General features: G+C 46.9%; 1 protein-coding gene across 1 annotated transcript; it reads right to left on the bottom strand.

Moving 5' to 3' along the window:
• Nucleotides 1-9575: 9575 nt before the first annotated feature.
• LOC119170572 (putative RNA-directed DNA polymerase from transposon BS) lies at nt 9576-14610 on the bottom strand. Its single transcript, XM_037421769.2, has one exon. The coding sequence runs from the start codon at nt 13522-13524 to the stop codon at nt 9706-9708; it is 3819 nt and encodes a 1272-aa protein (XP_037277666.2). The 5' UTR covers nt 13525-14610; the 3' UTR covers nt 9576-9705.
• Nucleotides 14611-27404: the final 12794 nt, after the last annotated feature.

Here is a 27404-nt window from a genome sequence, read left to right as displayed (position 1 = left end):
TTTAAATATATTAAATTTGGTATCGCGTGAATTGAATTGATGATGAAGGTAAACGACACATTAAAACATGACAATCATGACAGGAAAGTGATGTACGGCATCAATTACATCCACCTCGTAACGTCGTGCATATTTTAAAGTGACATATCAACATTTCTCATTCGTGCTTCGCATATCATTGATTCCCACTGTACGTGGTATCTGCGAATTTTTTTTTGTTCACGTTGAAAGCTGAATATTCACTTGTTATATACCAATGAAGCTGGCGTGGACACTGGAATTTTGGCGAAATGGGTTCTTTTAACGCTATCACATTACTATTCAGTGTGTTGAATTTTAAGTACAGTACTAGATTGTGCAGGTACGCTTCAGAAATTTGACACCACGGGTTGGTGAAACTGGTCAAGCGTCTGTTATGCACGCTGAACTCGAGCGAGTTAAACACAATATCGCGAGAACATTTTTTTATTATTAAAATGGCGTGGCACAGCCTAAAGTTGACGGCTAAGGATGCTCTTGTTACCCACAACAGATGTCGTGAGAGCACGTGAAGACGCTTAGGACAAGTGGAAGGCCGTGTTGGCACGGCGGCCTGGTTGCAACACCACGGTATTTAAAGTCCGGGGTGCTGCACCTCGCATTTGGCTTCAGGAACCCGTACATATTGAGTTCAGGCCTCTGCACCGAGCCACGCGACGGATGACATGCATAATTTCACAGCCATAAGGCGTGTTCCCCTGCTTTCGCACACTACAAGGCCGCCTCACTTCCACTTTACATTACACGGATAGAGACCTTGCTGCGAGTAATGCAGCTATGCGTCTTCGCATATTGCAGGATGCTGTTGCACTGTTCTTCTTGTTTATGAATCTGCTGTTATTCGCTCACTGACTCTGAAACAGGAGTCCGGAAGATATTTCTGAGCAAGAAGACAGTAAGTCGAGCCGTAAGTGAAGCAGATTCTCTTGAATTGATGGTCTCAAGCAGGTGTAGAAAACCGGAGCAAGGAGTCGGTATTTTGCGTAGACAGGAGACAGTGTTTCTCCAATACGCGCACACTAAAAGGTGTATCAGTGGGCAACCTAATGGCGCTATCCGAGGAAAACTTCACGTGCTTGTGGCATTTGTAGTGATCGTGGGGTGAAATTGGTTGGAAAACTCGGTGAAACACTCATGAGTGTAGCATTTATCAGCACCCAAAAGGGGGGTCTTACCATGCCCATCCTGGGCCAATGCACAATATATGATGATCGACAAATAAAAAGAACGCCAGGCCTGCGTGGAAGACGCAGCACAGTCACAGCAAAAGGGAGAAGAGCGGCCTTTCGGCGCCTTTTCTAAGCACTCATTGGGTAACTGCTGCAAGACACATGCTTGATAACCACTACGGCATTATAATAAAACTTTTTGGACAGTAGGCTGGCTTTTGATATTGGGTAGTTGGCCGGAATCCGCTATGCTTTTTTTTGACATTGTTTTAAGAAGCATAGTATCCGCTAAACACTTTGTTCGTGCAGTGGCTGACAACAATGATGAATTATTCCAGAAGTGGGCATGCGCCACAGTTAATTGGCTAGCAATAACACATTTTTGTATTGGGTTGGAGCATGGGATGACCTACTCGTTACGTTATGTGGTATGACTGGTTGTTCTTCCGCTATTTTAAAACGCTTTATAAGTCGTATTGACGCGATTGCTTTCCCGACATCAAGCCTGCCTATAAAGGGCAAGGTTTCCTAACAAGTGCTAAGCACCAGCGTGGCTCAGTGGCTGAATACTGGGATGGCACCCAGCGTACCCAGTTCAAGCCCCACTGTGTCAATCGTGCAAGTTTTTTTTTTTCTAATTTCGTGCGAGGTGGTATATGAACACCGGCGTCGGTGGCGGACAACTACGGAGCGCAAGACCGGAGTTTTGACCTCAGAACATTTTTCGCTGTAAATTATCGGGAAATACTACTCATTTGGCGTGTTGATGCTATATATACGAAGCAGTGGGTGATTAGTTGTCTATACTAACTTTAATTTTCTTTGGGACCACCGTTGCGGACTAGAGCACTTCTCTTTTATTTCAGTATGTAGTTGTGGGTATATTGTGGGCAGGCCCTTAGCGAGGCAGTTCTTTAGGGGCAAAGCTCCTTATAGCGGCACCCGTTCGTCCCTCGTGGCCATTGTAGTGTGTAACAAGCATAACATTTTGACCTCCAAGGTTTTACCGGTGAGATATTTCTTCTGTGCGTTGTTGAACAATAAAAAAATAATGTTCGCTGTACATGCCAATGGCTGCTAATGGGGAATGAGAGACAGGAGCATTTGGCTTTTACTTAACGCGCAGGCCGCGATCCCCATTAGCAGTCATTGGCATGTACATTCAGCACTATCTGACGAGAAAGGGTTGCTACGTTATACTCACTGGGTGTAACCTCCTTAGTTTCAGAAAGGTTCAGCGAACGTTGAGCCGCAGTGCCATAAATACAGCGAACTAGAATATACCATGAATGAACTCGAGGTGGTTAAAGGTGAGAAGTAGATACGAAGCTCAAGCCGTAAGAAAGTAAAAGCTGAATTCTCCTATCTCTCATTTACCATTAGCAGCCTTTGGCATGTACTTTGAGCACTATCTGACAGGAAAAAGTAGCTACTTTATACTCGCTGGGCGTAACCTCCTTGGTTTTAGAAAGGTTTAGCGAGCGTTGGGCCGCAGTGCCATGAATACAGTGAACTAGTATATACCATGAACTCGAGCTGGTTGAAGGTGGGAAGTAGACCCGAAGCGCAAGCCGTAAGAAAGTGTGCGTGTGCCACCTCTCGTTTAGTCCATGGAATGTCCGCTGGATGGCGGTGCTTTTATATGTGGAATATATGATGAAAAGATGCGAGATGGTGGTACTTGGAGTGTTGTATACGTGGACAAACGGACACACAGACAGATGCATGGACGGATGCATGAACGGACGCACGGACGAACGCATGAACAGACGCACGCACGGACGGGCGGATGGACGCATGGACGGTCACACAGATTGGCGCATGGATGAACGGAAGCAATATCGAATGGACGGACGAATGCTTCGACCCATCATTCACTCCGTGGATATGCTGCAAATTTTTTCTTATGAGAAGAAGGGGGAGAAAGTGAAATCGTTGTCTAAGGCATTCACTATTTGAGGAATGCGCTTATTTCAAGAAAGCGCTAACTTGGTGAATCAGTAATTGGTGAATGGGTCGTGCCCTGGAAGCATACGTTCTGCAAAGTGATTCATAGTCGGATTACAGGGCACATCGAGTTCACTGATGCTCGAAGGGTGTCCTACTCTCTGAGCCGAAAAGAACTACAGTGGAGTATGCTAGTGGTCCTTTAGGGGACTAAATGAGCTGCAACAGATTTTGAACCAATTTTAAACTAACTGAGCGAGAAACTGTAAGGATTCTACCGTTACCCCCTAGCACTTACTCCACTTGGTTTAAATCTTGATCAAAGTAGAATTATCCAGTGGGACTAACATTTGAACCGCCTGGATGAATGCCAAAAAATGGCGACCCCGCACTTGTGGAGTATATTTCACGTTTATTCCCATCTAATCAGCACTCAATAACGCAGTTTATTGGTCATTCAACACACAAACATACGCACTATACCACAAACACTGACTGCCCACGCTACACTACAAAGACCAACTTATCTGATATACCGGGTGTTCAAAATTAAGCTTTATGATTTTTTTAAAATTAGGCGCTCGAAGGCACGTGAGAACCACTTGTGCAAATAAGTTAAGCGGCCAGGGGGACAGAAAGTTAGATGATAATTATCGCTGTCAGCAGCCCAATTAACTAAAATTTAATAATTAACTTTTTACTGGCTGCGGTAAGTTGGCATGTTTATATTGAAAAAATGTAGGCAGTGGTGTTTGTACACAGTTTCAGTTGGAAGATTTTTTCTAGCACGCCTGTGTTCCGAGATATCCGGCTCCAAAGTTTAATTGTCTTTCGCACGATTACGCATGCAAGAGGGTGAGGGTCCGCGCAAAGCTCCTCCCTAAAGTGACGCATCTGTTGCGTGTGGTGTTTAGTGTGTGAAGAGGGTGGAAGCGTAGGCATAGGTGATAGCAATTACCCTTGCCCTCTTCGGCCGTCGAAATCAAAAATCGAAGAACGCTTGCAACCAGTGTCGTAACACGCAACTGCAGAGCCTCTAACGATAGTGGCAGATACCATGCCGAGATAATGGTGCGAGCGGAGAATCTGGATGCCAGTGCGCGTGCGTAATAATCACTAGAGAAGCATGCGTGGTCGTTGCCTGGGCTACGCGAATAGCGTGACTGCTGATGTCCGAGTACTGTAACTTTTATTGAAACAAGAGCAACAACTCCACCAATAATAACTGAAACAGTTTTATCCTTGCTAACGCATATTTCCTGCTGCTACATAAGCATATTTCGGTCATGCACAAATCTCATCGAAACTCTTCACCTCTCAAGACGTCAATGCCCCAAAAAGTGTTCAAAATGCCTGCCTTCGGCAGCAACGCAAAGCATGAACCGCTGTCGCGTCGACTCGATGACTCGGCGCAGTACTTCTGCAGGAATACTCGCACAGGCAGATGTTATCCTGTCCTTCATGTCATTAACATCGCTGGGCTCTGTTACGTAAACTCGATCTTTAACGTAGCCCCAAAGGAAAAAGTCGAGCGGAGAAAGGTCAGGTGATCTTGGTGGCCAAAACATCGCTCCTGCGCGCCCAATCCACTGTTGTGGAAAACGTCTGTCCAACCAGTTCTTCGCCCTGGTAGAAAAATGTGGTGGTGCTCCATCGTGCTGAAACCATACTTGGCGCAGGTCATTCAGGGAAAGACTGCAGACAAGATCATCAATGACAACACCTAATATTTCTTCTGTGTACATCTTTCCGTTCAAGTTGTCCTCAAAAAAGTGAGGTCCGATGATCCTGTCCCCGAGTATGCCGCACCACACATTCACACTCCAGCGAACTTGATGCTTGTGCTGCCTCAGCCAGTGTGGGTTTTCTTGTGCCCAATAATGGGCGTTGTGAAGATTAACACTTCCATTTCGGCAAAACCGAGCTTCATCAGTCCAAATTATTCTGTGCAAAAAGTCATTTTCTTGATCAGTTTTGATGAGGCCCCAATTGCAGAAGTCAACTCGCCTTTCAAAGTCCGCCTCATTTAGGTCCTGATGAAGGTAAACGTGATATGGATGGAACTTGTGCTTTCTTAAAACATTTGTGACTGTTCCGATGCTGCGACCGCACTGATCGGCAATCTGTCGGATGCTGAGCTCTGGCATCGAGGTTACGCACGCGACAACGTCGATTTCAAAGTCTTCATCGACGATTGCCTTCCTGGTCCGTCTCGGAAGGTGGACAGAGCCTGTTGTGCAGAAGCGTCGAAACAGGTTTGTGAAAGTGGGCCTTGTTGGAAGGGGACGGTGTGGGTGGCGAGACGCGTAAAGCTCCATTGCTAACGAAGCGTTGCCATTCATTTCAGCCATTGCAAGCACCACGTCTACTTTTACTTTGGTAGAATACCTCACGCCAGAAGCAGCCATATTAGCTCGAAAGGACTCCACGTGGATTTCCTTGGTAGACCTTCAATGCAGAGACGCTGTGCTCTAACCGGAGGCACCCTAGTGCAGGACGGTCCTGCTAACGCGTTCACAAGAAGATGTCTCAGTGTGATCTAAAGTCACGAAAAAACGTCGCGAAAAATGGTCTCCTGTTATCGCGTTCATCAGGATTATGCGTAAGGCTCATGGCGCACCGCGCTGTCACATTTTGATTTCGCCGGCCGAAGAGGGCAAGGGTAATTGCTATCACCTATGCCTACGCTTCCACCCTCTTCACACACTAAACACCACACGCAACAGATGCGTCACTTTAGGGAGGAGCTTTGCGCGGACCCTCACCCTCTTGCATGCGTAATCGTGCGAAAGACAATTAAACTTTGGAGCCGGATATCTCGGAACACAGGCGTGCTAGAAAAAATCTTCCAACTGAAACTGTGTACAAACACCACTGCCTACATTTTTTCAATATAAACATGCCAACTTACCGCAGCCAGTAAAAAGTTAATTATTAAATTTTAGTTAATTGGGCTGCTGACAGCGATAATTATCATCTAACTTTCTGTCCCCCTGGCCGCTTAACTTATTTGCACAAGTGGTTCTCACGTGCCTTCGAGCGCCTAATTTTAAAAAAATCATAAAGCTTAATTTTGAACACCCGGTATATAACACAGTACTTCAACCTCCCATGTAGTGGCAGTGGTTGACTTTTACTCAGCTTCAAAAAACAATAAACATTGACACCGTAACGTGAAAATATAAATGGGCTAATTCGTAGCACCGAAGCGCACCGATCTGTTAGTGTGGATTCATCTAATGTTCAACATCCCTCCAATAAGAGAATACAAATTATCAGCTGGCATTGGATCATATCGGCCAAAGCAGCCTTCGCAGTGCTGGTGCTCGCATACGCAAACACAAACGTAGCAGCGGCGCTCATGCAGGAATGTTGGTGAAGCAGCCAGGTGCCCCGCCGGTACCATACCGTGTCGGCTTGCCGATGGCGTCGAGAAGTGCGGCTTAACGACTACCGGCGATCGCAACATCCGGTTCGTGTTGAATTGTCGTTGTCGTTATTTTATAGTCACAAATGAACATTATGTAGGTGTCCCATGTTCGTGGTGTCTTTCGGAGTGATGCAGGTATGTGTATACTTAGAGTGACGAGACCATTCGCAGGCACGGTTCTTTCATCGTCGCTCGTAGTGCATACTCGATCGAACGATTAGTCGTACCCGTAATCGCCTTCACGCTCTATGTTTGACAACGATTGTCGCATGGAAAAAAATACATAAGCTTAACTGAGCGTTAATGCAGGAGATAATATTTTCTTCGAAAGAAGTTGTATGCAACGTTTCCTTCGCGTGTGCCGGCAACACACTGACACCGGATGCCAGCTTGATACCGATAACGTTCGATGACTACTTTTTCTATATATCGCTTTGTAGTTGTGGCCAGTGACTGTGCGGGTACACGGCCACTGACGAACTACTTACTTTTATAAGCATTGTCAGTGTTCTTCGTAATATTATTTGAGCACATTGAAGCGAGTTATCCGCATTGCCCGTGATCGTGGAGACTTTCACTTGGTTTCGACTCGCCCGTGCTGGCATGGTGGAAACGTGCCAGCACGGGCGCTTACTGTGTGCACTGACTGCACGTTCTACTTGCCCCTCATAACATCTTCTATTCGTTTCATAGTGCTTTGCTTTCACAGCGGCGTATAGTCGATATAACTTGTTTTTGTGATCACCAACCACGCCGAACATTGCAGTGCAGCATTGACAAAAGGCAATCGCGGCGCAGTTACCCTCCCCGTTGGTCCCTGCATTGCCGGGTCTTCGCGCACGGCACGCATTGTCACGCATTTAGTTTCTGTTTGACGTACCGTTCGTCCATTTGCTTAACGACTGCAGTTAGTTCAACTCTGCCGAATTTCGTCTCAACTGTATGGTCTGACCTGAGGATACTCACCTTAGAGCACAGATGTTTGTCTTGTGAAAATGAGCTGCACGCCATTGTGTGGTGGTGTGGCCATCGTACGGAGCTATTTTTGCCTTATTGAGCGATGGTTGAGCGATGGTTGACCAATGCTAGGCGAGTTACAGGAGTCAATACGCAATAATGATAATTGAATTAGAAGAAACGCCGATAGCGAACACTGCGACCACAGTGGACATTGCCGCGATGGGACACCATTAGAGAGTTCTCTTCGTTAGCAGTTTAGAGCATTGGCGTAGCTCTGTGGATCAATACTGGAAGGCCGCACGAAGTACCTTGGTGCGATGGTGGTTCTAACCTACACTGTTTCTCTAACACTTCTGGCACCTGCCACGTCTTTTTGCGAGGAAAGTCGTATAGCACGATCCCGTAAAATTTTTGGGAGTCTGTTATCACTATTCGTTAATTAACGAAGACGGTGACTCACCAGCGGCTTGTATCCGCGTTTGATGGGCCGTGGTACATGGGCTCTTTCCTTCAGCCAAGCATGACCGAAGGAAAGAACTTTACGGTGTATGCGACAAGCATGTCGCGTTATCATTTCAATAATATGTTCATTGTGTTCGTCGTGCAGTCTTCTATACGAATTATTTTATGCGTCAAGAAAAAAAGACGACCACGGGAGCATGCAGACGTAGATAGATAGATAGATAGATAGATAGATAGATAGATAGATAGATAGATAGATAGATAGATAGATAGATAGATAGATAGATAGATAGATAGATAGATAGATAGATAGATAGATAGATAGATAGATACGATCAGAGTGCTTTCGGTGAGCAAATAAGTACTTCGTATTCAATAAACAAGTGCAGTCATGGAACAATAGGTATTCCCAGGGTTACCCGCCATGGTGGTCTAGTGACCAAGGTACTCGGCTGCTGACCCGAGGGTCGTGGGATTCAATACCGGCTGGGGCAGCTGCATTTCTGATGGAGGCGCAAATGTTGTACGCCTGTGTGCTAAGATTTGGGTGCACGTTAAAGAACCCCAGGTGGTCGAAATTTCCGAAGCCCTCCGCTACAGCGTCTCTAATAATCATATGTTGGTTTTGGGACGTTAAACCCCACATATTATTATCATTTGAGGTTTGCCAATGGCTATGTTTGAAATTAGCCGTAATTATTTCATGCTAAATGCAGTATATGTAGCAATTTCTCTATCTTTATCACCACATTTGTAAAAAAAGTGGTTATGTGGCTGGAGTTGTTTTATTACTTCACAAGAATATGATTTTATATACGCAAAAACAAAGAGCTGGCGCACAATTTTACTGCCTTGGTTTTTTTGTGCATGTGAATGAAAGTGCTGGTTTAATTGTTAACTTATTTATTTACCTATTCATTCATTCATTCATTTTATTTATTCATTCATTTTAGGAACAATGTCGTTAAATAATGTAGTTAATAAAAAATTAATAATGATGTGACAGAATGCAAAGTACAGATTTACTGGTTCAATAAAACGATAATTGTCCCCCTTCCCATGTAAGGAAGGTAATTCCAGTCGTTTGGTGAGCGTAGTAAAAAAGAATATTCGCATTTTGCAAAAATGAAATACCTATATAATAGCCATAAGAAAGAATTGACATACATAGTGTGCTGATAGAATAAATTTGTTGTGAAGAAACCTATCGTAAGTTGAAACAGCTAAATTTGCTATGTGTTGCTGTATACTGTGCAAAAAAAAAACCCACAGCATATCCACGGGATGGATGATGATGAGTGAGCGAAGCTCGAGAAAGAGTGATCAGTTAACCGTGAATCTTTCAAGTAATTTCTCAGTCAATCATCTTTTAATGACGTGACAAACACTGTGTGAATGCCATGCCGCTTGGACCTCCCGCTCTCGCATACGGCGAAATTCTGGCGGTGGTGTCACGCACCTTAATGGCGCGCTTCAGCCTCGCGGGCTCGTACATCGGGATTCTGTCTGCGAGCGCACGCCGCTGCCGCCTTGCGCGCTTGCCGCTCTGCTGCCTTCTCCATCCGGAATGAATGAATGAAACCATGTTTATTCCACTTTGTTCGCGCCGAAGGCGCTGCGGTGGACAGTCAGGGCACTATAGCAGGGGGGGGGGGGGTAGAGCTGCCTCCGTTTTATTACCGGACGTCATGGAGGCAGCTAAGTGGGGGCCGCTTGAATGGCTTGAATCTTGTGGCTGTCGCGGAGCCGGTCGCCAACCGGTGGCGCGGCCGGGTCCTGGAGGAACATGATGAGTGCTCGCCAGAACTCGATGGCGCGATCAGGGGGCGAAGGCTCCGGGCAGGCCCATGTCCGGAGAGAAGAAGGCCAGGGTCCCCGTTTTATGGTGGCCAGGGCACGGAGCCTAGGCGGGTTGTACACAGGGCACTCCCAGCACAAATGGTTGAGATCAGCCCGGCAGTTGCACGTGGAGCAGAGACCTGTCACGGGTGGTGGCGTGTCACCCCTGTGGAAACGGTTCAGCAAGAAAGGGGTAAGGAGTGTTCCTGCCTGAATTCTCCGAAGCAGGACAGACTCTCTCCGTGTGAATACCTTCGAAGGAAGCAATGGTATCGAGAGTGGATTACCCACTGCTGTGAGGTAGGCGGCGCGACGTTGTTTGGTAATGTGCTTATCTGCTATCGGATCTGCTAGCTCGGGTGGGGTAGCCAGAAAAGTGGAAGGAGTATCGGAAGCTCTGGCTAGCGCGGTGAGGAGATGAGCGCGCGCTAATCTGTGAGCCTTCTCGTTTCCGGGGATACCGCAATGCCCGGGGACCCAGTGGATGGTAACGTCATGACCACATTCGCGGAGCAGGCGCGTCTGGTGTCGGATCTTCTGGAGTACAGGATCTGTGTAAAGAACATTAGCGCATGCCCGATGGGCAGCCTGGGAATCAGTGTACACACGATGGTGAACAGGGTCAGTTTGAGGTGACATTTCGAGGGCCCACTCCAAATAGTCTAAGATGCCCACTAGCTCTGCTCGAGTGCTATACATCGCATCTGCTGAAGCATGATAACGTCGGCTCTGATTTCTGTTTGTCTGGTCGTACCACGCAGTGGCATAACAAGTGTTACTGGTACCGTCTGCAGGAAGTGCAGCGTCAGTGTATACGACGCGTTCAGTCATGGGGAGTGAACTCGTGGCCCTAGCATGTCTCTTGGCGTAGTTAAGGCGCCGTGCTCGCTGATTAGGGTCCATATTCAACGGAAGTGGCTTGCCGTCGGTGAGTACCGTGATTTCCCAAGGCGGCGTTTTGTTAGGCAGCATGGGCAGTGTGTTGATGTCATACCCGAGAAGCATAAGCGTGTATCGCCCGGCATTTGTTGCGCGAAGCCTCGTTTCCTGTGTGTGGATGTGCATGTCGATGAGCTCGGTCAGATTATTGAGCTTGCTGCAGCTCTTGAGCGCATCCAGGCGTGTGTACCTTGGTAGTCCGGTAACCATGCGTTTGGCCTCGTTAAGCAGCCGGTCGAGTTTGATTATCTGCGTACGGTTGACCGGATGATACGGCAGTCCATACATGATACGTGAGACGAGAAAAGCTTGAACAAACTGCCGCATTTCGCGTTCGTTTACTCCACGAGTGCGATTAGAGATTCTGCGTAAAGCATGAAGGATTTGTTTGCTAGTCTTCGTAACGCGTTGGAACCAAGTGCTCGCTGTGCAATTCTCGTCTAAGTGCATTCCTAATATTCGGATAGTGGATTTCCTCATTATAGGTTGATTGCCAATGTGAAGTTTAAAACACTTCTTTTCTTCCTGCTTGGCAAACGTGGTTCGGCCACCATGAATGACGACAAACTCTGTTTTGTCTGGAGCGGTGTGTAAACCTGCTTCCATTGCGTAGTCGTGAATAATGTTGAGGGCTCGTTGTAAGACATCCTCCTGCTCACCGACGGATCCTTGATGCGTCCACACGGTTACATCATCTGCATACACCGCGTGTTTCAGGCCCGGTACGTTCGCAAGGCGTCTTGGTAGCTGGTACATGGCTATGTTAAAGAGGGTGGGTGAAATCACCGAGCCCTGGGGAACACCTACGTGGTTGGTTCGTACGGTACTGGCGTCTTGGCCGATTTCGACTTGGTAGCTTCGCCCTTCGAGGAAGCCCGCTATGAAGTTATACATTTTCCCTTTAATCCCAAGGGCACGTGCTTTCGTCGTGATGGTACTGTGTGGTACGCCATCGAATGCTTTGCGTATGTCCACTGCTACAACAGCCCGTGGGTGCACCGAGTTAGAGTCGAGGACGTCTTCTTTTAGGCGAAGGAGTACATCTTGAGTTGATAGGCCCGCGCGGAATCCGTACATTGTAGGGGCCAAAAGGTCGCGATCTTCAAGGTACCACATCAAGCGTGTGTTAACCATGCTCTCCATGACTTTGCAGACACACGAGGTTAAAGAGATCGGGCGGAGGTTGGATAAGGTATGGGGTGGTTTACCAGGCTTCGGTATGGGCTTGACTACCGAAAACTTCCATGTGGAGGGCAGTATTCCGGTATCCCAGACTGTATTAAACTCTTTGAGGAGAGCGTGTTTGTACTCAAGAGGCATATTGCGTAAATGAGCAACGCATACTCCATCGGCTCCTGGAGCACTACGTGTGTTAGCATGTTGCAAGGCATACTCCAGCTCGAGCATGGTGAAAGGGCTATTAAATGGCTCAGTGTCTTCAGAGCTTGCATCCTTCCGGTACGTATTGGCTGTGGGGCGAGATGTCTGCGGGAAAAACACTTCAGCAGCTTGTTCGGCGAGCTCCTGTGTGCTGATGCCCTCCCGGAGGGCCACACGAGCCGCGCCATTGTAGGTCTTGCGTTGGCCGAGGAGAGAGCGCAGGATGGTCCAGACCTTTGACGTGTGGGTCTGCCCATTCATGGTTTCACAAATTGCCATCCAGCGGTCTGACGCTAACGTGGTCGTATATGTCTCAATAGAACGCTGTATTTTGCGCAACCGTGCTTTGTGATGCGCAGCGTGGCGAGACCGCCTGTACTGGGCCAGAATACGTAGCCTTCTATTCCACAGAGTGAGAAGATGCCTATCAGGTTCTGGGTGGTCAAAAGGAACCCGTAGGTTCTTGGTGGCTTGCCGTTTCGCTGCGCATAGCTGAGAAAGCAGATGGTCAATATTCTTGGCTGGAGGCTGTTGCTGTAGTAAATCGCGATATTTGTCCCAGTGTGTGATGTGGCTTAGCCGTGTGCTGGCGCGTGACTTCGTCTTCGTAATGGCGTCACCTGTGCGAAATCGTATAAGTATGGGGAAGTGGTCGCTTCCCATGCAATCATCCAGCACCTCCCACTGAAATAGCTGTGGGCGGGTGCTCCAGGTAAGGTCTGGGGATGTGTCTGCTTGGTGAACTGTCTGTCCCAGCCTCGTGTGTGTTTGGGGCGTATTGAGAAGCGTCAGCCCGTACGCCGAGGCATCCTGCATGATGCGCCTGCCACGCGGGCTGCATTTGTTGTATCCCCAGGCGACATGCTGAGAGTTGAAGTCTCCGCACAACAATATGACATCTTGTGGATAAATCTTCCTGAAGTGCGGTATGAAGCTGAGATCAACCGGCGCCTTATTGGCTTTGTTCCTGGTGCTTTCAGGAACCACGTAAACGCAGAAGACAAGAATTGTACGCTGAGGTGAGACTTCCAGCCGGCAACCGACAACACTAAGAGTAGTGCTGCACCACGGTTGCGTATCTAGCTGCACGTGCGTAGTTCCTCGTCGCACGTATAATGCTGTCTTCGTGGATGAATCTTGTTCTTCAGTCGGGGCGTAGCCGTCATAGCCCATTATTTTCAGCACAGGGCCGTTGACTTCTTGAAGGGCAATGACCAATGGACTGGTATCGTCTGTCTTGCTGGAGAGCCAAGTGGTCATTTCAGCCCTCTTGCGACGAAGCGAACGGCAATTCCACTGCAGGACAGTTGTCCATGGCGATGATTTTGATAAGCTAGCCATGGTAAGGCTTTGTTGCATGAGGAGCGATAGAGTTTGACGGTACCAGAGGTGTACGCATCACAAGTGCTCCTGCGGTTGTCGTCGAAGTTGTGCCAAGAGGGAGCATGCCGGAAAGCATGATGCGCTCCATGGTGGTCTGGACGCATTTTTCAATGGCCCGAGTGATAAGCTGTTCAACTCTTTCATGAATGGATTTCTCTATTTGAGCCATACGGTGTTCTAGTCGCCGCTCGAGTTCTTGGAAAGTCGTTGGGGCGGGAGGACGTGAATGGTCACTGGTAAGCGGAAGCCCCGTTGACTGAGCTACGCCCCTTCGAGGATGCTTCGTCCCTCCACCCGAGGCGGGCTGCGGCGCACAGGACCCCAGTGTTGAGTTTGATGGATGTGGTATACCATTACTAGAAGCAGTTAGCGGCACGTTCGCTGGTCGAACTACATCCGCGAAGGTGGTGCCCCCGGCGCCTTCTGACTGTGCAGCAGGTGGTGCTGGCGGCCCGGTGTAAAAACCCTGGCGTGTTGGTTTGAGCATGGGTCTTTGTAGGCCTTGTGTCGCGGAAGGGCGGCGCTGTTGCTCCTGCGTATTCACTTGCTTGCGTTGCCTTTTGGCAGCCGGCTTGCGTTTTTGTTCAATTTTCTTCTTTACTTCTCGTCTTTTTGGACAGTTCGTGGCTGTGGCCAGGTGAGACCCACCACAGCTGCGGCACTTTTGTTCTGTGTTCGGGCATTGCGTACCCTCTTCGTGTTGCCGCAGACCGCATGTCGAGCATCTAGCTGCCGAAATATTGGGGCATTGCTCCTTGCGATGCCCTATCTTGTGGCATATGTCACAAACGGTCACTCGTGCACGATACGGAAAAACACGGATCGTAAATGACCGCAGGCCAACCTTATAGGGTAAGCTGTTACCTTCAAATGTGACCATGGCAGTGCCTTTGTCACCAAGTGGGCGTGCCTGCAGGATTTTGCACTTGCGGCAATGTAATGAGTTCATTAGTTCCTCAGAGGTCATGTCTCCAGCATTGCGAATGATGCCTCTGATTTGATCGCGATTAACCGCTTCATATGCTTGAAAAGGTACTTCCTTTCCTCCGATTGGCAGAGACGCTATCGCGAGAGACTCTGAGTACGTGCTAACAGCGAACGAATGTTATTACAACGCTCCCCCTAGCGTACGTCACCGCACTAAATCGAACCATTGCCTTCCACCAATGACACGAGCCATATGTGACATCATTCCTATTATAACATCGCAGATCTTTCATCATCAAGTAAAAGTACCGCCATCTAGTTTTTATAAAATTTCGCAGCATTTCATTCACTACAAGTACCGCCATATAGTGAATACTCCAAGTACCGCCATCTGGTTTTATAACATCTCGCATCTTTGCATCAACTACACGTACCTCCTTCTAGTGAACACTGCAAGAACTAAGCTAGAGGTAGCTTCCTACTACTACAACTACATACCTCAGAGGATGTACAGTCCCACGCCTTAAGGAGCTCCGCCCCTAAAAGGCGGGATTTTGTGACTGTAATGCTACAGGCGATAGAAGTCAGACAGGACTTAACATTCTACCAGATCCTGTTACATGGCATATCACCACGCAAATATTGAATATACCTGACGAGGTTCTAATAAAATTTTGTACAAGGTGGTAATAAGCAGGCTGTTTTCATTTCGATCGGCGCAAATAGCTTTGCATTTTGGCATATTTATTTTTAATAAACCGAAACTTCTACTACGTAGCATAGCAAGTAAGTCGGAATGGTTGGTATAATTTTATTGCGCCTGTAGATAGTTTATGCAAGACAGAGTTCTTGTCATATACAGAGCGGTTTTAGGACATTCTAACCAATAAGTCGGATGGAACAATAAACGTTGAGACTACTTTTTGTGACGCCGGCGACCAATATCTTTCAGGCTAGCGTCATTTTGGTGAACATTTTTGTTTTGGGGAAGTTCATCCGAGAACACATTCTGTGCTATCAGTGCTTGAGATTAACGGTCACTCCTTCTCTAAAGGCGCACGTGTGCGATGAGGATCAGCCCGCTGCTGGGGCGAGGACAAACGAGTATTGGGTCAAGTGCCAGAAAAAGTGTGAAAACAGTGGGCAGTGTTTTGGATTGGCTATTTTTAACATACTAATAAAAATGATACTAGCTACTACGTTCACAGAAACCATGTTCAATGTTACTAAAACGTAGCCGTGCCGCCAACCTGGCATTTTTCTCGCCATACGCGGCCCTAAGATAGCCGGTTTGGCATTAGGTTGCCACCAATGGCAACCCTGATTGTTTCTTCAGTTGTCACATAAGTACCCCTAGTAATTAAGATATATCAGGCTCTTAGGACTAAATGTTAACATTGGCGCGTGTTCGAACGAAGTGTGTGAAACGATTACTAAAGATGCAGTACCACGGCCACTGGTAGCGCAAAGTGGTGGCATGTAAAAAAATTCACACGGAGTGAATGATGATGAGTAGGGGTGAAGCTTCGGAAGGTTTTATTGGCAAACTGTGAATCATCTGCTGGACGCGTCCATCCGTCATCTGTCTGTCTGTCTGTCTGTCTGTCTGTCTGTCTGTCTGTCTGTGTCTGTCTGTGTCTGTCTGTCTGTCCGTCCGTCCGTCCGTCCGTCCGTCCGTCCCTCTGTCTGCCTGTCTGTCTGTCTGTCTGTCTGTCTGTCTGTCTGTGTTTGACGGACGGACCAACGGACGGACGAATAGACGCATGGACGAACGCAGGGATGGACGCATGGACGAATGGACGCATAGATGGACACACAAGAGGACGGACGGACGGGTGGAAGCATGGACAAGTGGACGCATAGAGGGATGCACGAATGGACGGACGCATGGGTGAACAGACCAATGGAAGCATGGATGAACGCAGGGACGGACGCACACACGAACGGACGCACGGATGGACGCACGAGAGGACGGATCGACAGACGCAAGGATGGACGGGAGCAAGAATGAACAGATTGGCGGAAGCGCTGACGGACGGAAGGGCGCATCGCCCCACTCATCACCATTCACTCCATGGATATGCTGGGATTTCTATTATTTCACATACTACTAATAACGCCCTCTAGAAGAAGATGCCATCGTACTAAGAAGATGCCATTCCATAGAAGTATGGAAACTTAAATTATTCCTACATCCATCCTTATTCAAGAAAGGCCACGGTACATAAAACCAAGAAGGTCATTCACTGCCTGGTGTTTCACGGACTCAATAGCACATGCCTCAACACAAGCACAAATTGAGCTTGCGATGTCAGTGGGCCTCACTATAAAACAACAGCCCATGTTGTGCAGTTCAAGGTAGTGGAATCAAATTGGTTGCGGTGGCCGGTAGCGGAGCTGCCCCAATGCATCTAGAATAGAATCACAACCAAAAATCGTATTTTATTTTCCATATGGTGACCACTGGTCTCAAATTTTTCATCATTGCCGCTGGTCTATACAGACCTGTATAGACCCTGTGCACTCGGTTTTCGCCGAAGGCATATATGGCCGAGTGGCTTGTGCCTGGGCATGGCCGTCGGGAAAATAAAAATACAGTCCTCGCCATTTGCATTCTCTAACCGGTGACGTCGATGTCCAGGTGCAGTGATCGCGTCGCTGGCTCGAGAACTCTTGCTCGGGTGACAGGAGAGTCAATATTCGCGACGACTGGGATATGATACGCTGCCCTTATATTTGTTTTCCAATGTGACTGTATAGGCGACGCAGAGGAAGAGAAAGGGTGACGCAACACACATGACGCAAACTGAAACGCCAATGCAAGGCTAATGCCCCCCAAGTGGAACATGCTTGTACCAGAGCCCCCTTTTGGCTATACATTTCGTTTTATCTGATGAGTACTTCAGGTCCATTTGGGCATATTAATACATTTGGAAGTCATAACTATTCCATCAAAGAAGCGATAGGTGAGGCGATGGCTACGCTCTAGCAGCGAGCAACTGGCGTCACGGTTCCCTATCAATATTATGTTTGATAATCGTAAGGTAACATACATAGGCCGAAGAAAGCTTCGTTAGAAATATCAGCAAAAGAGTGCACACTTGAAAATGCAATATAGTGCTCAAAAGTTCGCACTTTTGCAAGGTCATCTTAACAGAATAGGAGGCACAGAGACACACTGGATTTTTGCTTTTATGGTTTATTATGGTTTCGTGTTGTGATGCGCTGTGGCTATTGCTTCCGTTTTATGTTTTGCTTATTATAGGTATATAGAAAAATCTGCTCCACACAGTCTGATGAGCAATTAAAGAGCAATCGAACACTTCATAGTTTCTTTTGCCCTGAAGAGTTTTCTTTTTTCAGAATCAGAATTAATTCTTTCACATCAAACAAAGGAAAAAGTAAATCGTAAATATATACAGAAGGAGGCCGCTTAGTTACTGTCTAAAATGGGACCTTCTAACGTATATATTTGGATGTGTTCTTGTTATTTCTTACTAATTGATCACAGGACTAGATGTATCGTCACAAACCCAATGTTTATGCGCTGTTCGAGAAGACTGCTCACAACATCAAGGTAAAACGCGTCGCCATACAGCTATAGCTGCAGCTTTGTTGCGTGCGTACAGAAAAACAACCACCTTCACAATGTAGCGATTGGGTAGGCATAGTAACCTCCGAATAGATGCGCCCACATATCCACCGAGCATTGCTGCAAGGCTTTATTGTCCTTGATCTGTTTGTTGCAGCGTGTCCAACTTTACGATTACGAGAAACGTTTGCGTAGTGTGCTTCTCAAATGCGCGAAAGCATTGTTTTCCTCATTAGCATGTCTCTATCTGGTTCAACGCAATCTCTTTTGAATTATTGTCACATTGAAGATGCTACGTTTTTGTGGTGTTTGACGTACAGTATATTTATTTGGATCATTGAAAGTAAAAAGTTTTTGACGAGGGAACAGCGCTGTGCCATGTTGAAACTGCGTACCCAAGTAAAGGAGTTGTCATAGGTTAATTCAAACAGTAGGAGAATCCATTCTGGTACTGCTTAGATGAAGAAGTGGAGCAGCCACAGGACTGATCAGTTTCTAGTGTCATAGTGTAGTGCATCGTGTGTATCTCGAAGCAACACGACAAGGTGAAAACCGGAATAGAAGGCCCTCTAGACCTTCTATTCCGGTTTTTTGAGGAATACAATATAAAGGTATCTTTATGTTGTACTCCTCAGAGTTTTCCCACAGCCTCAAGTTGTACAAAACGTGTCTCGCCCAACTATACAAGTAGTTACTATCACACTACATCGCTTACAAACCAGTTATGAAGACTCTCGCATGGTTAGGAAACTTTTATGAAAAAGATTGATAATGACGTGCTTCCAGCGCAGTTTTACAAGGAAACCGATACAGAATTTAACATGAGCGTGTTTTACGCCGAGGTGCACCACGGCTTCACTGGCACATCTCAGTCATGGATATGACGTTGTAAAGTGTATATCAATTTGCAAAGAAAAAAAATAAATAAAATGGCTCTACAGTGGGGCGTCGAACCAGCTATATCTTGCTCCGCGGAGCGCAACACTCACCACTGCACAACAAAGCGTACGTTGTGGAAGTTGATAATCTCTGGCCATTTATATACAAGTACAATTGGTAGTCCTCAGAGCTCAGGAACTTCAGTGCTTTTTCAGCATCAATGGCGAGATGGTCAGACGCATCCGCCTTAAAGATTGTTCCCCGAGCCACCCCGCATGTTACTGTGCACGTGCGCCTCCAGACGGGGGGGGGGGGTCGAAATTCATACAGATATTTTCGAGCGTGGCTGCCCTTTCTCGCGGGCGTTTATCTAATGATTCAGGTGGTTTGTACTTTCTGTGCGTTCACCTCAAGCTCGCTTTTAAACAACAGTGCTTCAAGAGAGCACAAAGGTCACTTCGCTCGCTGCCGCGGACGCGTTTACAGATAGAGCGCTCGGCTTGCGTATAAAGAAGTAAATTTTGTGGTAACTTTTGAGCTCGTTATGTATATACTTGTGCATTCGTTTTGTGTGTCTTTCTTTTTGTTTCAGCAGCGTGCTTTATGTGTCAAGCTGCGACAGTTTTTCCGCGCTCATCCTTTGTATGCTCATTGTGTGCGTGTTTTCTGCTTGAGGTGCAGGCTGCAAATATCGAGCTGCTTGCTGTTCTTCGCTTGTCATTGCAATCTCTTTCTTACTCCTCTTCTTTTCTGTCTCTTTCCGTTCTATTATTCTCCTTTCCCCCCCCCCCAAGTGTAGGGTAGCCAACCGAGCCAAGCTTGGTTAACCTCCCTGCCTTTTCTCTCTATTTATCTCTCTCTCTCTCTCTCTCATTGCAATCTGTTGTTGTAGCATTCAATATATCACCTTTGTGGTGAATCTATGCACAATAACTGCTCCACGACCTTTGTGAAGGCTTGTCCATAGTTCAAACCCAGGACAACCACCTTTCCGGAGAGGTCCTTTTGCTATTCATATTAGCAGTGCATGGATGCATAGAAGAAGGAAGGACAGGGAGCAGTAAGCTAGCCATAGGGTAGCATCAGAGTGGCTTAATCGACAACTCGAACAAATGTGAGCTCACGTTGCTTTTATAAAGATGTCTTTTTTTATGTTTTTTACATGGCTAATTTCTAAAATTAATTTGACCCAGGTTTTGATAAAAATGACAACAGTCATTCCGGAAGTCAGTAGATGTATGGAATAACTGAAATTTGGGCATCGATTCTGAAATTAAGAGTTGCTCCACTGTACGTTTTATTTCAGGGTCAGTACATTGGGTGCATCGTAAAAAACAAATTCATTTACACTAGTCACGTTTGTGTATCTTGTCCTAACAAGCGTTCTTAATTCCTATAGGACAGAAAAAAATGCGAGCATCATTTGGCAGTCACAAAACTTAAGTCACAAGGTCACATCTGAAAGCATGGCAAAGCTTACCAAACAATTTCCGCTGCAAAAATGATTATTAGAGCAACTGGTGTCTTTGAGTGTGCAAGCTTGCCCGAAGTGCTGGCACTAAACAAGTGCCAAATAAAGAAAGACTTGTTGCCCAGCTGGGAAATAGTTGAGTCAAACAAAGCTTTAGGGAAGTGGCCTGATTAGACTAAACCTTCAGTCACATCGCTTCTTAGAAGTCACCGGCAGGAGCACGAGAACACGGCAGCAGTGCGTATCCAATTGTGTACTTCTCGCCAACCATTCTCCTTTGACCATGCCGGATTTTTAGCGGTTCGGGTCACGTTTAGGTGACCCTATCGGGTGTGCTTCGAGGCACCCTCTCAGTGGTGATCAGACAAACGTGAAAGTTGTTTCCTTGAACAGGCCACGCCTTTGAAGAAGGTCTCGCGTAATTGGATTGTCGTGGCTTGCGCCAAAGTTGTATTGCTGCACAATCCACGAATTGCGGCAGAAATTTAACCTAACGACAAGGTTAAAATTCTTGCTTAACTTGACACCCCATGCTAGCAATCAGGTGATGTTCGTCCACACTTATTTATTTAACCTTACGAGCCACTGGTTAACAGCCCCTTATCACAAGACATCAATTGTTTTTATTTCTAGAAGACATCACTTGGTGCCTCTGTATTTTTAACGCCACTATACTGGGTTTCAATAGTACTTTCATAGACATTTCTTTATTAAAGTAAGTAAAGCCTTTAGCCCCATTAATGTACGCAGTCAGCGTTGTCACCTCGTCTTCTTTATACAGGTGAATATTATATCTGTTGCATTGTAGATAAACGCCCAAGTAAGGGTATAACATGATGCAAAATCATCACCGTCAAATAGGTCCAATTACCATCTGACATACTGGACGCTATCATAGAAATTAAACACATGAGTTCAAGGCCAATCATTTAGGTTTAATGCATTCAAGTGCAGATCCTTTTGGTAGCACTGGCTGTCTTACGCTCTCGTTCTGAAAAGTGTTTTGGCACATGGCATCCCATATTCATGCGTAGCAAGGCAGAAGAAAAAGAATCAATGAGGAGCAAAGCAAGGAGGCCGCTCTTGTGCTCCCTTGAGGACAGCGGACGTTAAGGGAAGTTGCGAACGAACAGTGCGAAGCCGTGTTTCGTAGTTTCAAAATAACTGTTCATTCATCTCTTTTTACTCTTCTTTCTTTTCTATCTTTATATTTCTGTTATTCGCCGTTCCCCAACTTTAAGTGTTGGGTACCTGACAGAGCCATAGTTTGGTTATTCTTCCGGTATTTTCTATCCGTTTCTCGCTCCCTCAACCATGCAATGACTGTGCGTAGCATAGTATTTTATAGTAGAGTATAGCAATCGGTAGAAAAACAAAGTGAAGGGAGTGATGTCACCTCCAATAAGAGAGGCTTTGGGTCAGTGCATAACCATGCAAAGTACCCTATCCATGTGTAGTAGAGAATACCAAGGTGTGAGCACGTTAGGTCAGGGTGGCAAAGAAGGCAATGAAGTGGGGTAGGAGCAATTATAGCTTAGATGTTCATTGTATAGAATAGCATGGTGTGAAAATTAGAAGGGATGGTGTGAAGCTAAAATAAGAATGTAAACGGTACCGCTACATCAAAAATGAGGTTTTGCTTTCCCGTCGTGAACGCCATGCAGGTTTCACGCTCGGAACGCCAGCGTGTGCTTGTCTGTGAACGCCAGCGCCGCTGAAGGGCTGGCTAATCACTGCTCCGTATTTCGCACAACTTACGATCTTAGTACAACTGCGTAAATTTTTATAGTTGACAATGTTTTGAACAAAAAAGAATTTCCTCAATTTGATATATCATGAGCCCCGTTTTCTCCAAGACCCAGCCAATGCCTGCTGCAAGATCTATGGTTGTCATCTGACATGACGTCGCTGCCTGACCGAGAATGACCGACGCTACACAAAGGCGCACCCCCCCCCCCCCCAGAATTTTTGGAAGCAAAGCAAGGAAAGACACAGCGCAATGGCGACCTGCACCGATCATCACGACCGAGCCAGTGCTGCCCCCCAGAAAGTTCTCGAACTCGGCAAGACAAGCCATGGTGTACAAAAAAGAGACCACCGTGGCACCGTTGGTACTGCACACCAAAGAGGATTTTGGCATTGGTCATGCCACGTCGCAGTCATGGCCGAGTGTAAGGATAACATTGGCGTTGGGGTTCGGGCAGAGGCGTATACGTGGCTAGAAAAAAAAGGAGCGCTGGAAAACAGACAGCGGCCTCCCATACAGGCGTTGCCTCTTTTCGCTCCTCTACAATGTATATATATATATATATATATATATATATATATATATATATATATATATATATATATATATATATATATATATATATATATATATATATATATATATATATATATATGACGCTATGATGAATGATTGACGTGGCCCGGCTCATACTCCATGTTTATTCTATACTGCCACTTCTTCCTTCTCGGCTTCTACAAATCATCGCTTCATACGTCACACGATTCCCCCTCCCCCCGAAAAAAGGCATGGATTACGAACAAAAAAAAGTACACAAGGAGAGGTTGAGAAGTCACAAATGTCAAAATGCACAATTGGTTTCATGGCCCCGTGGTGTTCCGTAACCTCGCAAAGCTTCAAGGAAGAGTGCAGCAGTCCGGTTAACGCAGGAGTTCTGGTGGGCGAGGCTGATGGTTGCGTCCTGGATAACACAAGAATGCTTTGGACGTGGAGATAGCGGAAATCGCAGCTGGCATTCTTGTGAAGAACAAACGAGGTTCGAACGCCTTGCAGAATGGACAGTTCGGATATTGTAGGCATGGAATTCTTCGTCTTGGCACAGGTCGTGCAGGCAGCTTGCGTGCGCGTTGATCGAGGTTGATTTGGTGCTGCCTGTGTTTCTGCCGAATACAAGGGTGCTTTTGTGGCTTTTGGAAATTTTCCTATGGCGATGTCGCAGATGGTTTGATGGAAGGCACATTCTTGTTCTTTGGTGGAGATTGTATCCACGACGATGGGTCTTGTTGCAATGTTCTTTGAGCCTTAAAAGTGGTTTCGATGAGGTTTCCTTTCGTCGTTGACAATGTTGAAGCGTACGTTGACGTTGTAGTTTCTTGCTTTCGTCGACTTGCTTGTGGTGTGACATTGATCGTGCTGTGTCAGGATTCTTAGCAAGTCCTTCGCAGGCTTCTACGACGTCAACCAATGCAGATGTTTCCGGCAGAAAACAATGTGCGGGGTTTCGTGCACTTGAATGTTCTGTATTCATAAATCGTTCATTGTTGGTGGTTGCCTGAAGATTACTTGTGTCATCAGAAGTCGCACCTGTGCTTTTGTTTTCATTGTTGGCAGTGAGGTTGCATACTGTATTCACGTCACTTCGATCTTGTAATTGATTAACACTAGACGCTTCTGCAGAATACTTTCGTTCACAAGATGCCAATTGTGAATGCTTCTGTCTTTGTGGCACTGCTGAGCTGAATGCCAAGTCAGTTTGCAAAGTACGCATGCGGCATGAGGTATTAAATGCATCTCGGTCATCAATAGCGGATTCAATTCTTTTATGCAGCAGTGAGTTGAGCATTGGTGATATATTCGCGGTTGAGAAACCAGGTGGAAGGTTGGGAACACGACCACGTGGTCTTTCCGTGAGCATGTGGCTAACTTCACCTGACGGGAATTGTACATTCATGCTCTGTACTCGAGTGCGTGAAGGCTGCTTATGACTGCGATGACTGAGTTTGAATGCACTGAGAGTGCGTGGGCTAATCGAATCTTCATTATAGTCTTGAAACCAGATGATCATTCCTTCTTTTATCTTTTGCCAAGACTCGTCGTTGTCGAATATGTGGGTGACGTAAAACTTAAATGCCTCACCGGTGACATAGTCGCTGAAGTTCGTAACCATCTCCCGTTCCGACCAAGATGCAGCGGTAGCGTGGAGCTCGAACAGGTCGAACCAGTCCTGTACAGGTCCATCGTCCGCTGCTCCGGTGTACTTGGGGATAGGAAGGTCGGTCGATGGTTCTGCCATGATGCCGGTAACTGCTTGCGCTTGAGATCACCTCTTCTGTGGTCGATATTCAGTTGAGGCGTATTGCTGGTGGCTTCGTGAATGATGTGTGGCTGGCGAGCGGTGGCCAGGTCTTCATCCTGTCGACTTGTGTGACGCTTATGATGAATGATTGACGTGGCCTGGCTCATACTCCATGTTTATTCTATACTGCCACTTCTTCCTTCTCGGCTTCTACAAATCATTGCTTCATACGTCATATATAAATATATATATATATATATATATATATATATATATGAGGTAAAACTTACCCGATCTCATCATGTTATTACGGCAGTCTAATATACGAGCTGAAAAAAATATTACTTGAATCTTAATTCATTGTAATACGTCTCCTGACAATTTAATTTCGTTTCTTTGCTTTTTATATCTCCAAGCAGTTTCGAATGACCTTTCAAATTTTCAGCTACTCATTCTTAGTCAAACCCCTAGAGTCGGCACGTGCCATTTCCTTGCTTTTGAAGGGAAGACAAGCAAGCAAACAGCTGCCTACTGCAAGCTTTCATGGTCAATGGCCCCCGAATGGGTATGTGCCAGCGTTGACAGGCAACAAACAAACAAATAGCTGCCTCGGGATCGGGTGCTGTCTCTATCTTTTATTCCTTACAATGGCACAGTCCGGCAAGTGAACCTTACGGCTGAAGTTACCCGTACTTGTCTCTGCGGATAGTAAGCAGCGCAGGCTTCTCCATCCAGGAACGCCGTTCACGCTTCCTTGACAATGGTGTCACCGACCCGACCGCTGCTTCAGCTCTCCTTCAGACCATCAGTGGATGGCGTCCATGCCGGACACGATGCTACCACTTCACGGCAGGAATACGTCCTTTCTAAATACAGTCCACGCTTGCCATGACCTGCGTTCCTTTCCTAGTACTCTGCCCAAATACGAGCCGTACATAAACGTCGACCAGGCTTCCTTGCTCGTGGGTCTCCACAGAGTGAGTGCGGGACCGCTGCACACTCGGAGACCGGAATCTCTGCCTCTTCGAGGTTCACACCCGACAGCACCGTTGACCTGCGGTGTACCATCGAGCAATCCCCCGTAACGATCAAAGCCGTGAAAGCGAAGACATACACCATGCCATCCTGCTGGCCCTGAGCGCAAGTGACGCCACGTTGGATGTAACCGCTTCACAAGACCCTGAGGCCTGCTCATCTGAGCAATGCAGAGAGCTGAGGTGCACCCTCCTGCAGTTCTCAAACCAGCTTGGCTGCTTCGCCTCAGTGCTCTGGGCATTCTTACGAGCCACCCGGCGATCGCCGACCTTTTGCAAACACTAGAATTCGACAGCTTCCAGGATGACGCCTACAGCTGGGTGGTAACCATCAACGTGATAGCCATGCGGCAGGCCTTGACAGAGCTTCAATATTGGTCCGTGGCCATAGACCATCTTACCAAAGATGCAGGGGCGTAGTACTGGTAGGAAGGCTTTAAGCAGCTGTCATGGGCGTAGTGTAGCTCGAATCTCATAGCTGCTTTCGGTTCACTTTCCTATGGTACCTGCTTGTGCAATTTGACCTTCCCTGAGGACGGAGCTCAGGACAAGCCGAACGAAAAGAATGCAGCTCGAGTGCGAACCACTCTGCCATCACTCGGTGACAAAGATCAAGGGCACCATCACTACTGTGTAACTGTGTCCTGCGCAGACGTTTCCACTCTCGTATTTCCAGCTCCTGAGGAGCAACGGCCAGGCGGCGCAGGCGTGTCTGGTGGCTCCCTCACGGCAAGCTTTCGGAACGCCCCGCAACAGGCCCCGACGCAGGCCATCTGGACTTAAAGGCACCGGCCTTCGTTATACTGGAAATTCTTTTACCTAATGAGGCAGGCCTCTCCATGGAGTCTACCAACATCTCCTATGTTGAGACGGCGATGTACATGCGTCCGACACATGCACTGTCTGAAGGAGAGAGCCTTGAGGACTTGCTAAAAGGCAATGTCTCAGAAAACACAAATGTATGTGAGAAGACTGCTATTGGTTTGATCGAAGGCCTGCTCGTGGAGTACAAGTATCCATTTATTGGAACGGCTTGCGCAAGTCACGCACTGGCCGCGTCTCGTCGCAAAAGCCACGTCGCAGGTCAGTACGAGGATACTACCCTACGTTGGCACAGATGTGCAATCGCACCCAAAAAGACGTCCCTCGATCGGCTGGAAAATGCGCAGATGATTTATTGATTGATTTGTCGGGTTTAACGTCCCAAAACCACCATATGATTATGAGAGACGCCGTAGTGGAGGGCTCCGGAAATTTCGACCACCTGGGGTTCTTTAACGTGCAATGCGCAGATGTCCGCATATTGTCACGGGGTTGTGATGTGGCCGAAGACAGGAGACTTCGTGTTGGGATTTAACTGTTTATTTGGGCGAACCTATGCCCGGTAAAAGGAAAGTCTAATTACAGCAGCAGTCTCGCACAGATAGCAGTCTCGGACTGATAGCGGCGAACAGAGCGTCGGCCTTCAATCAACAACTGACAAGCGGCGAAGCGCGTCGGCATTTTATACTCTTGCCGTCGAATGTTCTAGCGTTATCACTGGCGGTGGCGTAGGTTCCAGAACAATCTGTACCGTTCGCACAGTGGGCTTGATCTTATCGAAATGATCTACTACAGTCTGGAACTTTCTCGAAAGCTGCAGGCGCGGTTTGCGCTGAGAATCGTGTGATGTTTTGGGACGATAACAAAAACTTAGGAAATGGAACGTGGCATTGCCCCCCTCTGAAAAAAAGGCATCGTCCCGATGCTTTAACTAAAGATGAAAGTACAATAATAATGCAAGAAAGTACAATGAATAAATTACGATACAACAATAATACAAAAAACACTGGTTCAGTTTGTTAACGCGCATGAAACGGCTTGAGGCGCGCGACATGGACGACTTCAGGTCGCGATCAGCGTCGTTGAGA

This window comes from Rhipicephalus microplus, chromosome 1 (assembly GCF_043290135.1).
Source record: "Rhipicephalus microplus isolate Deutch F79 chromosome 1, USDA_Rmic, whole genome shotgun sequence".
NCBI classification, from domain to species: Eukaryota; Metazoa; Arthropoda; class Arachnida; order Ixodida; family Ixodidae; genus Rhipicephalus; species Rhipicephalus microplus.
Note: the sequence above shows the minus strand (reverse complement) of the source record. Positions and strands in the feature narration are given on the sequence as shown.

What these genes read in the sequence shown, in the direction of transcription:
- LOC119170572 (XM_037421769.2), bottom strand. Translation starts at nt 13,524, where the DNA reads ATGCAACAAAGCCTTACCATGGCTAGCTTATCAAAATCATCGCCATGG.